At 37.6% G+C, this 12,596-nt stretch overlaps 2 protein-coding genes across 2 annotated transcripts; one reads left to right on the forward strand and one right to left on the reverse strand.

Annotated features, from left to right (window-relative positions):
- Positions 1 to 713: 713 nt before the first annotated feature.
- LOC116554556 (olfactory receptor 4C16-like) lies at positions 714 to 1,646 on the forward strand. Its single transcript, XM_032282475.1, has one exon. It carries the CDS (start codon positions 714 to 716, stop codon positions 1,644 to 1,646), a length of 933 nt encoding a protein of 310 aa, XP_032138366.1.
- Positions 1,647 to 9,291: 7,645 nt separating this feature from the next.
- LOC116554455 (olfactory receptor 4S2) lies at positions 9,292 to 10,221 on the reverse strand. The gene has a single exon (XM_032282423.1). It carries the CDS (start codon positions 10,216 to 10,218, stop codon positions 9,292 to 9,294), a length of 927 nt encoding a protein of 308 aa, XP_032138314.1. The 5' UTR covers positions 10,219 to 10,221.
- Between the last annotated feature and the right edge of the window lie 2,375 nt (positions 10,222 to 12,596).

The following is a 12,596-nucleotide window of genomic DNA, read 5'->3' on the forward strand; positions in this document are numbered from 1 at the left end:
AATGGAGAATTAAGGATATTACCAACTATCAAAGAATATTTATTTGTATTTACGGGTTCAAGTCAGTACAATCATAATGACACTTCAAGGTAGGAGCATATTAATTAGAGGCTGTAGGTGTTTACTTTGCCACTTTTAAACCTGGAATATCTGGGGAAATTTTTGCATAGAAGTTGAGATTGTTATGTATTTATGAATAATATATATCTCTATGAATCTGTAATTATAAACTATGTATAAATAAGACGTTCTGTATGGGGTGGTGGTGGTGTGGGACTTTATATCATGGATCTCCAAGGGCAGTTTAGTATATCCTAAATGCTGAGTGATAAACCATGCAAAATATAGACACTAATATTTACTGAAAATGAAAAAATGAAGTTAATTTACAATAGATTCATAGCGTTTTACATTCACTGAATTGGCAAAATTAATCAGAATGATGCCAAAGCTAACAAGGCTTTGCATGTGAAGAATGCTACAGCAAAGTAGCATATTTGAGACTCTTAAAAACCCTAAGAAATGATCGTCAAAATTGAGAAACAAAGTATTGAAGTGACTTATTAAGAAACCACTAACAGAATGTCTCTGATGAGAAATGCTTAATTTTGCATAAAATACTTAATAACATTACGTAGCATACCATAAGCTAATTCCTTTTTTTTTTTCAGATAAACAATTTCATATGCCTCTTCCCCTCATTCATAAAAGCCATGCAACTGAATAGCAATGTGACTGAGTTCGTTCTGCTTGGATTGACACAAGATGCTTTTTGGAAGAACATAGTGTTTGTTATTATATTTTTCTTCTACTTGGGGACATTGTTGGGTAACTTGTTGATTATTACTACCATCAGGACCAGCCGGGCACTTCAGAGCCCAATGTACTTCTTTCTTTTCTACTTATCCTTATCTGATACCTGCTTCTCTACTTCCATAGCCCCTAGAATGATTGTGGATGCCCTTTCAAAGAAGAGCACTATCTCTTTCAGCGAGTGCATAATTCAAGTCTTTACATTCCATTTCTTTGGCTGCCTGGAGATCTTCATCCTTATCCTCATGGCTGTTGACCGCCATGTGGCCATCTGTAAGCCCCTGCACTACATGACCATCATGAATCACCGGGTCTGTGGTGTGTTGGTGGCTGCAGCCTGGGTGGGATCCTGCGTGCATTCCTTAGCTCAGATTTTTCTTGCCCTGAGTTTGCCGTTCTGTGGCCCCAATGTGATCGATCACTATTTCTGTGACTTGCAGCCCTTGTTGAAACTTGCCTGTTCAGACACCTATGTGGTCAACCTACTCCTGGTTACCAACAGTGGGGCCATTTGTACAGTGAGTTTTGTCATGCTGATGTTCTCCTATGGCGTCATCTTGCATTCTCTGAGAAACCACAGTGCTGAAGGGAGAAAGAAAGCCCTTTCCACCTGTGTTTCCCACATCATTGTGGTCATCTTGTTCTTTGGACCTTGCATATTTATATACACACGGCCTGCCACCACCTTCCCCATGGATAAGATGATAGCTGTGTTTTATACACTTGGAACACCTTTGCTCAACCCTCTGATTTATACTCTGAGGAACACAGAAGTGAAAAGTGCCATGAGGAAGCTGTGGAGCAAGAAACTGATCTCAGATATAAAACCATGAATGAAGATCTCAAATCCTTCATGATAGTTTGGAGTGGCCTGGAAGAAGCCAATAAAGAATACTGTCTCTTTATTGTTGATTTAATGTAACTCTGTCTTGGAGCATGAATGTTAGTTCCTTCAGGAAAAAAGACAATATGGATAAATATCATTGATGAATGTTGAGTCAGTTTTATGCAGAGGAAGAGACTGCATGAGGTACAAAGAGATAACATGACGTTCATTGCCTTCACTGCTGTGTTTCTGGCTCTTGACGGCTGAGTGTCATTTATGGCTTTGGTCTGACGTTTGTCTGTTCTTCTCCATGTTGACTTCTTCTGGAGTTCCCTGCTAATAGTTACCCATCAATATACTCACAGTCCAACAGGTTTTCCCTCTTCTGAATGGTTTTCTTTATTAGATACTTTGGTTTTGTCATGTCTGATGATCAACTTAGTTGTTCTACCTGACTCAGCAGAAAGTGTTAGATTTAAATAAGTGTAGAAGTTTCATGTTGTAAGGGACAGTATATATAACTTAAGCAAACTCCCTTTCAATTCCTTGAGTGATATGCTGAAATCTTAGCATAAGTTTTCATAAGTGCACCTAATTTTTCTACAACAGCAATGGAACCGAGAGAGAAAATTCACCTGTCTGAAAGAGTTCTTGATATTAGGACGGTTCTCACTCCTGGAGTTGTAGTCATATAATTGTTCCTTTTATAAAATCTACTTTTTACTTTTAATGGGATCTCTTCTAATTTGGGGAAACATCAATGTTTCTCTTGAATCATAACAATGATAGTAATTTGTTTATAGGAGAGGGCCATTATGACTACAACATAGACAGCTCAAATTAAGGTAGAGATATTTATGCAGGCTAGAAATAAAGCGTGCAACAAGTTAATGGTAGAAACTTGGAAAATATTACCAGATTAAATAAGGAATGTGATAACTCAGAGAAATAGTTTTAGGATTTGAAACAGAAATAATTACATAACAGATGTGAATTATTTCAGTGACATTTCTAAATAATGCAAAAGAAAAGAACTTGGATAGAGCAATGGAGATGTTTAGATGAAAACTATATTTCTGCAATGGAGATGGCTATCACCTTCTGTCTCTTTTATTAACGTGTCTGGTCTGTGCTAAAACTAAATGGATTATAGTGGATAATGATAATTTCTCAATAACATCTCCTTTTCCTGAGTACTTTGCTTTTAGATTGATCACACAAATTTTGGCAGCAGGTGAATGCATGCTTCTGTATTCTTGTAAATACAGAAGACAAAATCAGCTCATTTTTAAATAGCACATACAAAAGATACTAAGTGACTGACCAGGAATACCAAAAAACTTTGCAACCTCAACTATACATTATGTACTGGATATTATAGGATTCAACACATCTTAAGTTCTGACGGATATGCAGCCTAAACTGGTAAGAGGTTGACCTGAGCAGGTTAGAAGGCAACAGTAATTTATGAACAAATGAATGATTCTAATTCTCATATCACTCACTTCTGTTAAATCAGTGTCTCTTTCCAAGCTCATGTATATGGCCTCATTGGGAGTACTCCGTGATGAACAGACAGAGGAGGAAAGGATTTTGGTTGCATTTTCAGACAAGTCATCTCCACACATGTGCGTTAATCTGTAAAGAACAGCTGCCCAACACAGCATAATTCAAAGGTGGTCTCAAAGGTAAATGGCATAGGGAAATTATGCTAGTGAACAAAGTCCTTAATTACAAACTTGTTTATTACAATATTGTTGTAATTGTTTTCAATTCACAAAATAAGGGGATCTTTAGGGAATAATATTATCTAGGATGCTAATATCTTTTATCACACCTAAAAATATTCCCTCTGAAACGCAGAATTTTTTACAATATTATATGGGAAGGCTGCTTTCAAAAAGAGATAGACTTGATACTAATTTAGAGTCTTCTAATAGACAAGTGACATATTATCATCATCTTTGCAAACTTAGAGAGGCATCATTACAGTTTAACGTAACATTGTTTTTATAATAATATCTCGCCATATGACTAGTGTCTATACTGCTTTCACATACTCCAAGTAAGGAACAGGAAAAAATAAATCATCAAATATTTTCAAGGTTTACGATTAATATATGAAATAAATACAATAAAATATAATATTTGGAGTAAAACAACCTTTTGAACTCAACAAATACCTTATGAGTTTCAGGTATGTGAAATCACCATTGTGTGAGAAAAAGAGGATGCCTCCCATGTCCCAAGGCTAGTCACAATTTCTTGACATGGCAAAGTGAATAAAAGTTCACAAATGCTTTTCTCTTTTCTTTTCTTTTTTTTTTTTTTTTTTTTTTTTTTGAGATGGGGTCTCGCTTCATCGCCTAGACTGGGGTGTAGCGGTGCAATCTTGGCTCACTGCAGCCTCTGCCTGCCAAGTTTGAATGATTCTCCTGCCTCAGCCTCTGGAGTAGCTGGGACTACAGGGATGTGCCACCATGCCCAGATAACTTTTGTATTTTTAGCAGAGATAGTTCGCCATATTGGTCAGGCTGGTCTCCATCTCCTGACCTCAAGTGATCTGCCCACCTTGACCTCCCAAAGTGCTTGGATTACAGGTATGAGACACTGCTGCTGGGCCACAGATGCTTTTCTTAAGGTAACTGGGCAAGCTCAGCCCTCACTGAGAGCTATAGGTGCTAGAAATTTTGAAAATATTACGTCACAAAAAAATTACAGAAAAGCTTAATTTAGACTAGTGACCCTCACAAAGCTTCTGGAGAAGGCCAGGTTTCCATCTATAAGTGATAAAATTGAATAGAATAATGCATACCACAGTAATGACAGAGTCTCAATCATAGCTTCTTAATCCGAAAGCTTTACATTTAGTATGGTCACAGAAATTTTAGCACTAGATGAATGAATACGTCTTGATCCTCACAAATAGGAAGGGTAACATCATTTCACTTTTACATAACAAGTGCAAAAGATAGTGAGTGACTGACCAGGGATGCCAGGAGACTTTGCAACCTGAGCTACCCACTATGAACTAGATATCAGATGGCTCAACGTCTTAATTTCTGAAGGGCACACAAGCCTGAAATGGTAAAAGCTAGGCCTGAGCGATCAGAAGACAAGAGTGGTTCAGGAACAAGTGGATGGTTCTGACTCTCATATTATGTTAAATCAATGCCTCTTCCTCAAGGCATACATATGGCCTCACAGGAAGTGCTCTGTGATCATCTGACAGAGGAGGAAAGGTCAGGTTCACATACAAGTCACCACAGTATGTTGGCATTAACCCAAAATGACATCACGGCCCTAAATGGTGGCCTTAAAGGTATGTAGCATAGAGAATTTCTGCCAGTGGACAAAACCCTGAATAATATTCTTGTTTTCAACTTTGTATAGAAGGGGAAGAGTCCCAAATAATAAATATACATTGAATTGAGACAGAACTAAAGGACTGGTTTGTTGATCAAGTGTCTGGAAGATCAGAAGACTGGACCAAGTGATCTGGAAAAGTTACGTGGATAGACATATTGAAGTTGGAACTAACTAGAAAGCATGTACAAGACAGCAGGCTTTCACTATCCAGACGATGAGGATGGGCTGTGCTCTGACGTGATCTGGCCTAAAGCTATTTCAGTGATAGCACATTAAGCACATGAACAGAGTGTCTATACTGGCAAGGATGTGAGTTATGCCTGGGTTCAGTGACACAAGCTCCCTGCCATAAATGCTGTTTTGCATTCTCCCACCTCTGAGTGCCCAACATGCCAGTAGCAGATTCCATGCCTGAGCACTCAATGTGATGCCAGTTCCTGGGAAGATATTCATGTGTCTCATAGCGAGATGATTATATAAGACCTCTTCCACCCTTAAAGTGAAAGCAATTGGTCCTAATCAGAAATAATAGACACTGTAGATGTAGATTTGTCTTCCATAACCACAGTGCCTTCATCTACAACAACATTTGACAGCTTGCAGATAAATCGATACATGGACATAATATCCCTTAAATATTACCTAGGACCTGGTACCTATTTTGGGGTAAAGGAGATATAAAATGTTCTCATGATCTCAGAATTCACTGATCTTCCCATATCGCCCATCACCTGTAAGCATCCAGCTTTACGGAAGAGGGGAAAGGCCTGTTAAGAGCTCAGTCAAGGGACTAGCTAGAAGTCAGCTCTGGAGGAGAAGAGATGCTGTTTTCCAGATTCAGTGTATGAATTGAATGCTGAACGGATGGTCTCTATGTGGTGTGGAGTCACCATTTGCCTGCATTATACTATTCTGAGATCCAAGGGGTGAAAGTAGGTGTTTTCTGTTTTTTATACTCCCAAGAACTACTTTCTTAGTCTTCATTTTCATGAGGATAGAAGTCATGGTTTCTAGAGAGAAAAACATATTTTCCAGTAACATAGCAGGAACCACTCTTTTGTGTTCTTTATACAAATAGACCAGCAGGCAAAAATAAAAAAATAGTCACTATTTTGGATGGGGTACTTGATTCTGGTTACGATGAGTAGCTAGTGTTGTTTTTATGGTTTAGGACACAGAGATAATTATATTCAGAACACAGAGAATGTAGTGGAACCTCTCTTAGAACTTGCACACCCAGGGATAGCTATAACTGCACAATTGCAGCAATTACAGTAAATAAGAACAGGGCAACCAGGGATCAAACTCTTATGGATAATGTTTTCAATCACCACAAGGCAGACAACCCAAACCAACCAAGTACTGGCCAAGGGTGAAAGAAATCAGGGGTGAGAAAATGGGTGGTGGAAGAGGAAGATGTTCTCTATCAGCTATGGTTCTGGGAATTGCTGCAACATTAAGGAAGCTATCTCAGTTGTGTTTTTCTTTAGGTCTAGTTTGGAAAACAAGACTGATCACAATCCTAAGGACATTCTCACACTACCTCCCAGACTCTGGAATTGCAAACACTGTTCCTTCGTTCACCTCACCCTCCCACACTGCCGGCTACTTTGACCTTCCCCTGGGAGAGGACTGTTTTCTGGCATGGTCTCCAGTGTACCTGCTGTGTGAGAGCACCACGTCCAATCTGACTAGACTCCGGGGTTTCATTTGTAAGTCCTGTTATGAAGAGACAGTCAGAGTATCTCATTCTCTAAAGGAAAAAGTTATGTGTCAATTTTTATACTATTCCTTTCTGTGACTACAAACATAAAATAGAAATTATAAGTGAATATAGGTATAAGATTATTTTTAATAAAATGAATCATAAGAAACTGCTAACAATGGTATGTTTCTGAGAAAGCATAGTAAAGTGATTATGTTTTTTCTTTCATTTTTTTACATTATTGAACTCTGAGTTTTCAAACAGTTCAATATGCATGTGTTCCTTTATATTTTCATGTAAATAAGACTTCTGTATGGCAATATTATGTAACTTTTGATTTTCTTCTTTTTATGTCATTGTATTAAGACAAACACTAATAGATACTTCAAAAATAGAGTTTATGTTACACATAGTAAACTATCTACAAAAATATATTTCCTTTGCCATCTGAATTGTCGCTAAAATAAGAGAAATTATACGTTAATCCACAATAACAAAAAAAGTAGACAGGAAATACAAGCTGGTGAAAGATTTTCACACATTTTTTCAAAGATTGAGAACAGTGTTACCAGGTAGTTGATTTAGCATTGTGGGGGAAGTTACAGCCATCTGAGCAAAGACAGAGAGAACTAGGAAGTTAGTTCACCTGCAAAACTCCTGAGATGTTAAATGCTTGTAGCATATGATTCTACAGAATGTAGGAGTGAAACACACATTGTATACATCAAAATTATTTTATTTCCATAGGTCATTTTCTACATATTCAGGTAAGAATTCCTTTATACTATTTCACAAAAGATTGCAGGTTTATTCTTTTGAAGCTCTGCAAAGACTTCATGGCTAAAACACCAAAAGCAAAGGAACAAAAGCCAAAATTGGCAAGTGAGATCTAATTAAGAGCTTCTGTACAGCAAAAGAAAATATCAGAGTGAACAGGCAACCTACAGAATGGGAAAAAAATTTTTGCAATCTATCCATCTGACAAAGGACTTATATCCAGAATCTACAAGGAACTTAAACGATTATAAGAAAAAAGCAAACAACCTCATCAAAAAGTGGGTGAAGGATATTAACAGACACTTCTCAGGAGACATTCATGCAGCCAACAAACATATGAAAAAAAACCCATCATCACTGATCATTACAGAAATGCAAATCAAAACAATGAGATATCATCTAACACCAGTTAGAATGGCTATCATTAAAAAGTCAGTAGACAACAGATGCTGGAGTGGATGTGGAGAAATAGGAATGCTTTTACACTGTTGGTGGGAGTGTAAATTAGTTCAGCCATTGTGGAAGACTGTGGCAATTCCTTAAGGAACTAGAACCAGAAACACCATTTGACCCAGCAATCCTATTACTGGGTATAAACCCAAAGGATTATAAATCATTCTACTATAAAGACACATCCACACATATGTTTACTGCAGCACTGTTCACAATAGCACTGTTCACAATAGCAAAGACTTGGAATCAGCCCAAATGCCCTTCACTGATAGACTGGATAAAGAAAATGTGACACATATACACCATGAAATACTATGCAGCCACAAAAAAGGACAAGTTCATGTCCTTTTCAGGGACATGGATGAAGCTGGAAACCATCATCTCAGCAAACTAACACAAGAATAGAAAATCAAACACCACATGTTCTCACTCACAAGTGGGTGTTGAACAATGAGGACACATGGACACGGGGAGGGGAACATCACACACTTGTGCCTGTTGGGAGATGGGGGACTAGAGGAGGGGTAGCATTAGGAAAAAAACCTAATGTAGATGATGGGTTGATGGGTGCAGCAAACCACCATGACACATGTATGACTATGTAACAAACCTGCAGGTTCTGCACATGTATCTTAGAACTTAAAGTATAATTAAAAAAAAAAGACTGGGCTAAATAATTCCTGGTATTAATGTGAAGGACAGTGATTAAATGCACAGCAGCATATATAAGGATAAGCGAAATCTACACTGTGAACTGTGGGGCCCTTTCCTCTCACTGTTCCCAGGTTGTCAGCAGCCAGCACACATTACAACCTTCTCAATTCCCCACTGCTATATACATAGACTAAGCAGTAGGGTAGAGGATTGTTTTTCTAGGAGGAAATATCTGACTGATACTATAGTGCCTGACAGCTCATAAATTAAGCCCCAATATATGCAAACGCTGTCCACACATTTGGAAATTCTAAATTTTTAAAATTTATTTCTTCCACTTTAAACATATGGAGAGTTTCTGCTTTCAGGTGTGATGGCAAGACCAGTGAAAGCAAGACAGGATAACAGAAACAGGTCCTCAAAGGACAGCCAAGAAGAATTGCTCCTCTGCACATTTGTGATTCTATGTTTAATAATATTTCTCTGTCATAGATATTTCAGGAAGTTATCTAATTATGAGATATTAGAATAAATGCAATAACAATAAAAATAATACCTTAGTCTTTTGAATGTGTTATTCTCTCATTTTTCCACTCTAAACCCTATGAGGTTGTTATTATTGTCTTCATTGCACAGATGAGTTCACCAAGGCTGAGAATTTTTAAGGTCATGGAGTTTAAATTATTAAGTCCAATTATTTCCCTTTAGCCTCCAAGAAAACATTTCTGCTCCACAGTTTCTTCATTGCATTCTTTACTTCTGCATTTCTCAGTGTGTAAATCAGAGGATTTAACATGGGAGTGATAATGGTGTAAAATACAGCCACCATCTTGTCCTCCGAAAAGGTGGTATCAGGGCGCATGTACATAAAAGTACACGGGCCGAAAAAGATAACGACCACAGCAATGTGGGAGCCACAGGTGGAGAGAGCTTTGCGCCTGCCTTCTGCTGACTGCTTTCTCAGGGAAACCAGGATGATGCTATAGGAGATTAGCAAGATAACAAAACTCCCCAGAGCAATGGTACCACTGTTGGCTGTCACAACAACACCAACAATGTATGTGTCTGTGCAGGCAAGTTTCAACACAGGGTGAACATCACAAAAGTAGTGATCTATCTCATTGGGTCCACAAAAGGGTAGCTGCACTACCAGAGCCACTTGGATAATGGAGTGTAAGAACCCACCTACCCATGTCCCTAATAACATTTTATTGCATCTCTCCCGGTCCATGATGGTCATATAATGAAGGGGTTTACAGATAGCCACATAACGATCATAGGCCATTACAGTGAGGATGAAGATCTCAGTGCAACCAAAGAAATGTACTCCAAAGAGCTGCAACATGCACCCCACATAGGAGATAGATTTGTTCTTTGCTAACAGGTCGACAATCATCTTGGGAGCTGTGACTGAGGAGTAGCAAATGTCCACAAAAGACAAGAAGCTGAGGAAGAAATACATAGGTGACTTAAACAGGTTGCTCAGGCAAACTGTCAGCATAATGAGGAGATTTCCCAGAAGAATGATTATGTAGAAGAAAGAAAACACCATGAAACAAACTTCCTCAATCTCTGGGCTCTGAGAAAGACCCCAGAAAATGAATTCAGTTACGTTGTTCATTTTTTCAATGGAATGAATGGGTCAAGTTCTCAGGAGGCAATTAAACTACCTGAAAAAAAGAAAACATTAAAAAGACTATAGTTTTTATTTCTAACATGGAACCAATATGTAATCCCAGTAGCTGAAAATGGGGAAGATGCTGATAGCATGCATACTTAAAGAAATTGAAGTGCATCTATTTTGATCATCTTACCTCAAGGTAAGATCACATTTATTCACTTCAGCTGAGAAAGCAAAATTCACAGAGATAAAATAAGTCCCCTCAATCTCACATATATATTGCCATGTGCCTCACTTCTCTCACCTTTTTTTAAGGTTTATTTAGCTGCGTCTAAAGTTTATTTAGTTTTTATTTTGTGTAAGACGATCAGTTTTGAAAGAATTTCTGTGTTTTGGGATATGGTTACATTTATGTTATCTACCAGCAAACATCTTGAAATGTTTGCTTTATTTTCTACCTATAAATGAAAACATATGCCCACATTTCACCTTCTGAATATTGCCATACCTGATTATCACATCCACTCATGAATACCCTGCAATTTCTCTGCAAGTTTATCCACTCATGGGCTTTGCAAGTTCTTCTCATGAAACTCTATGTTTCTGCACATGATGTATGCACCTCCACCAATGTGATCTCAGATGCTGATAGTCGAGACGTAGTGTGGTATAATAAAAAGAGGAGCAAAATTACACAAAGTTGATTCTAAAATGATAGTGCTGTAACCACAGGTAAATTATTTAACTTAATGGAAATTCTCTTATCCCCTTTGTAAAATGACAGAGTTTCAGTTTCACTATTACATGTCATATGAATAGTTATTTCAACCATGAAATTAAATCACTCCATGAAGTATTAATACAACCCTGATAGGAAGGCAGAAAGGAGGTAAAGCAATAAAAGAAAGATCTAGAAACAAAGGAAGACCTGATTGATTTGAAAGGAGGGGAAGTGGTGTCTTATGTAATTTCTCCATGTACAAACTCAGAGTACTTTAGGATTTTCCAGGACTGACTTTGCTTTGTATTTTAAGCATTTGTCTATTAACTGAAACAAAAAAATGGGCATTAAAAAGAGAAGACTGTCCCTTAATGTCAACATTGCTTCATACACCTTTCTAATCTTTCTAGTTTAATTCTGGCTGTATTCATTCTCCCAGTTTGGTTGAATTAAATATTGCTGGAAGAGATCATCACTGAACGATGATTTTAAAGGGTTTAGGAAAATGGCAACATTTATTTAAATGGATAAATGTTCAATGGTGAAATTTCAGGCACTACAATGGGGTCATTGGCATGTTTGGATGGAAAAGGGTATGTGAAATAGTTGTGATTAAAGAAGCTTTTAGGATTCTTTCTCAAATCAACCATAGATGTAAATAACTCCTCCAATTACAGGTTGTCTAACAGAGACCTGAAGATCCTCTCAAGATCCATCCAGCTGAATTCTGACAACTCCTACTGAACTATGCTCTCAGCACAGTTCCCTGTGTAGTGACGTTGTGCCTAACACTTCCAGCGTTTGGGAAACTACAGCGTTTCTTCAGGTATTTATGCCAGGGTTGACACAGTAGTCATTACAGGTGTGGGATCTCTTGTGCATTACAAAATAATGATTGTAACAGTAATAGTAATAATATGATTTAGATACAGACTCAAGCACAGCGCCTGCTTTTACAACCTCATTCCCCTTTGGTTTTCCTGCTGAGTTAAAAGAAAAATACTGTCCTCCACTAAGAGAGGCCCTCAACTTAAGGAGGCTCACATCATAGCCTTTTTGGGCAACAATTATTTATGTTGTTTGGCTCTCATCTAGAAGAAACTGGACTGTTAAACACAAGCCTGGGGATTTTTTCCCTACTGTCCACATCATAAGGTTCTAGAAGAATTTTTTTTATTCATCGAGGTGTTTTATTCAGGTATTAATTATCTTAATTGGAGGATTGAAATCTAAAGTTGCATTTATCAGAATTTACATCCTAGTAAAGGCTGTTAACCTTCTGAATTATGGCCTCCGTTTAATCCAACTGATGCAGTAACATCATGCTGTTTCTCTCCTTAACCCAATGTCCATCACAAGGATGCCATCCTCCCTTTTCTGAGCATTTTGGGCATAATGACTCACTTTCCTTTGAAATTATTGACATTTTCTTATTCGTATCCATCCTGCCCTTCTCACAGTCATGTTTAGGTTCATATTATTACCTTATGATCATCATTTTAATAATTTCCTTCTCTCTGTATTTCAAGAACATTATTTTTCAATTATATTACAAATGTTTAAAATCTAACCATTTAATTATCCTTTCCCACAAGTATTCTGTATTAGTTGTAAAAGAAAAAAAAATCTCACCAGCATTTTCCAGAGCTTGAGTTCA

Source organism: Sapajus apella, unplaced genomic scaffold, assembly GCF_009761245.1.
Source record: "Sapajus apella isolate SASKATOON/1434 unplaced genomic scaffold, GSC_monkey_1.0 scaffold14, whole genome shotgun sequence".
Lineage (NCBI taxonomy): Eukaryota > Metazoa > Chordata > Mammalia > Primates > Cebidae > Sapajus > Sapajus apella.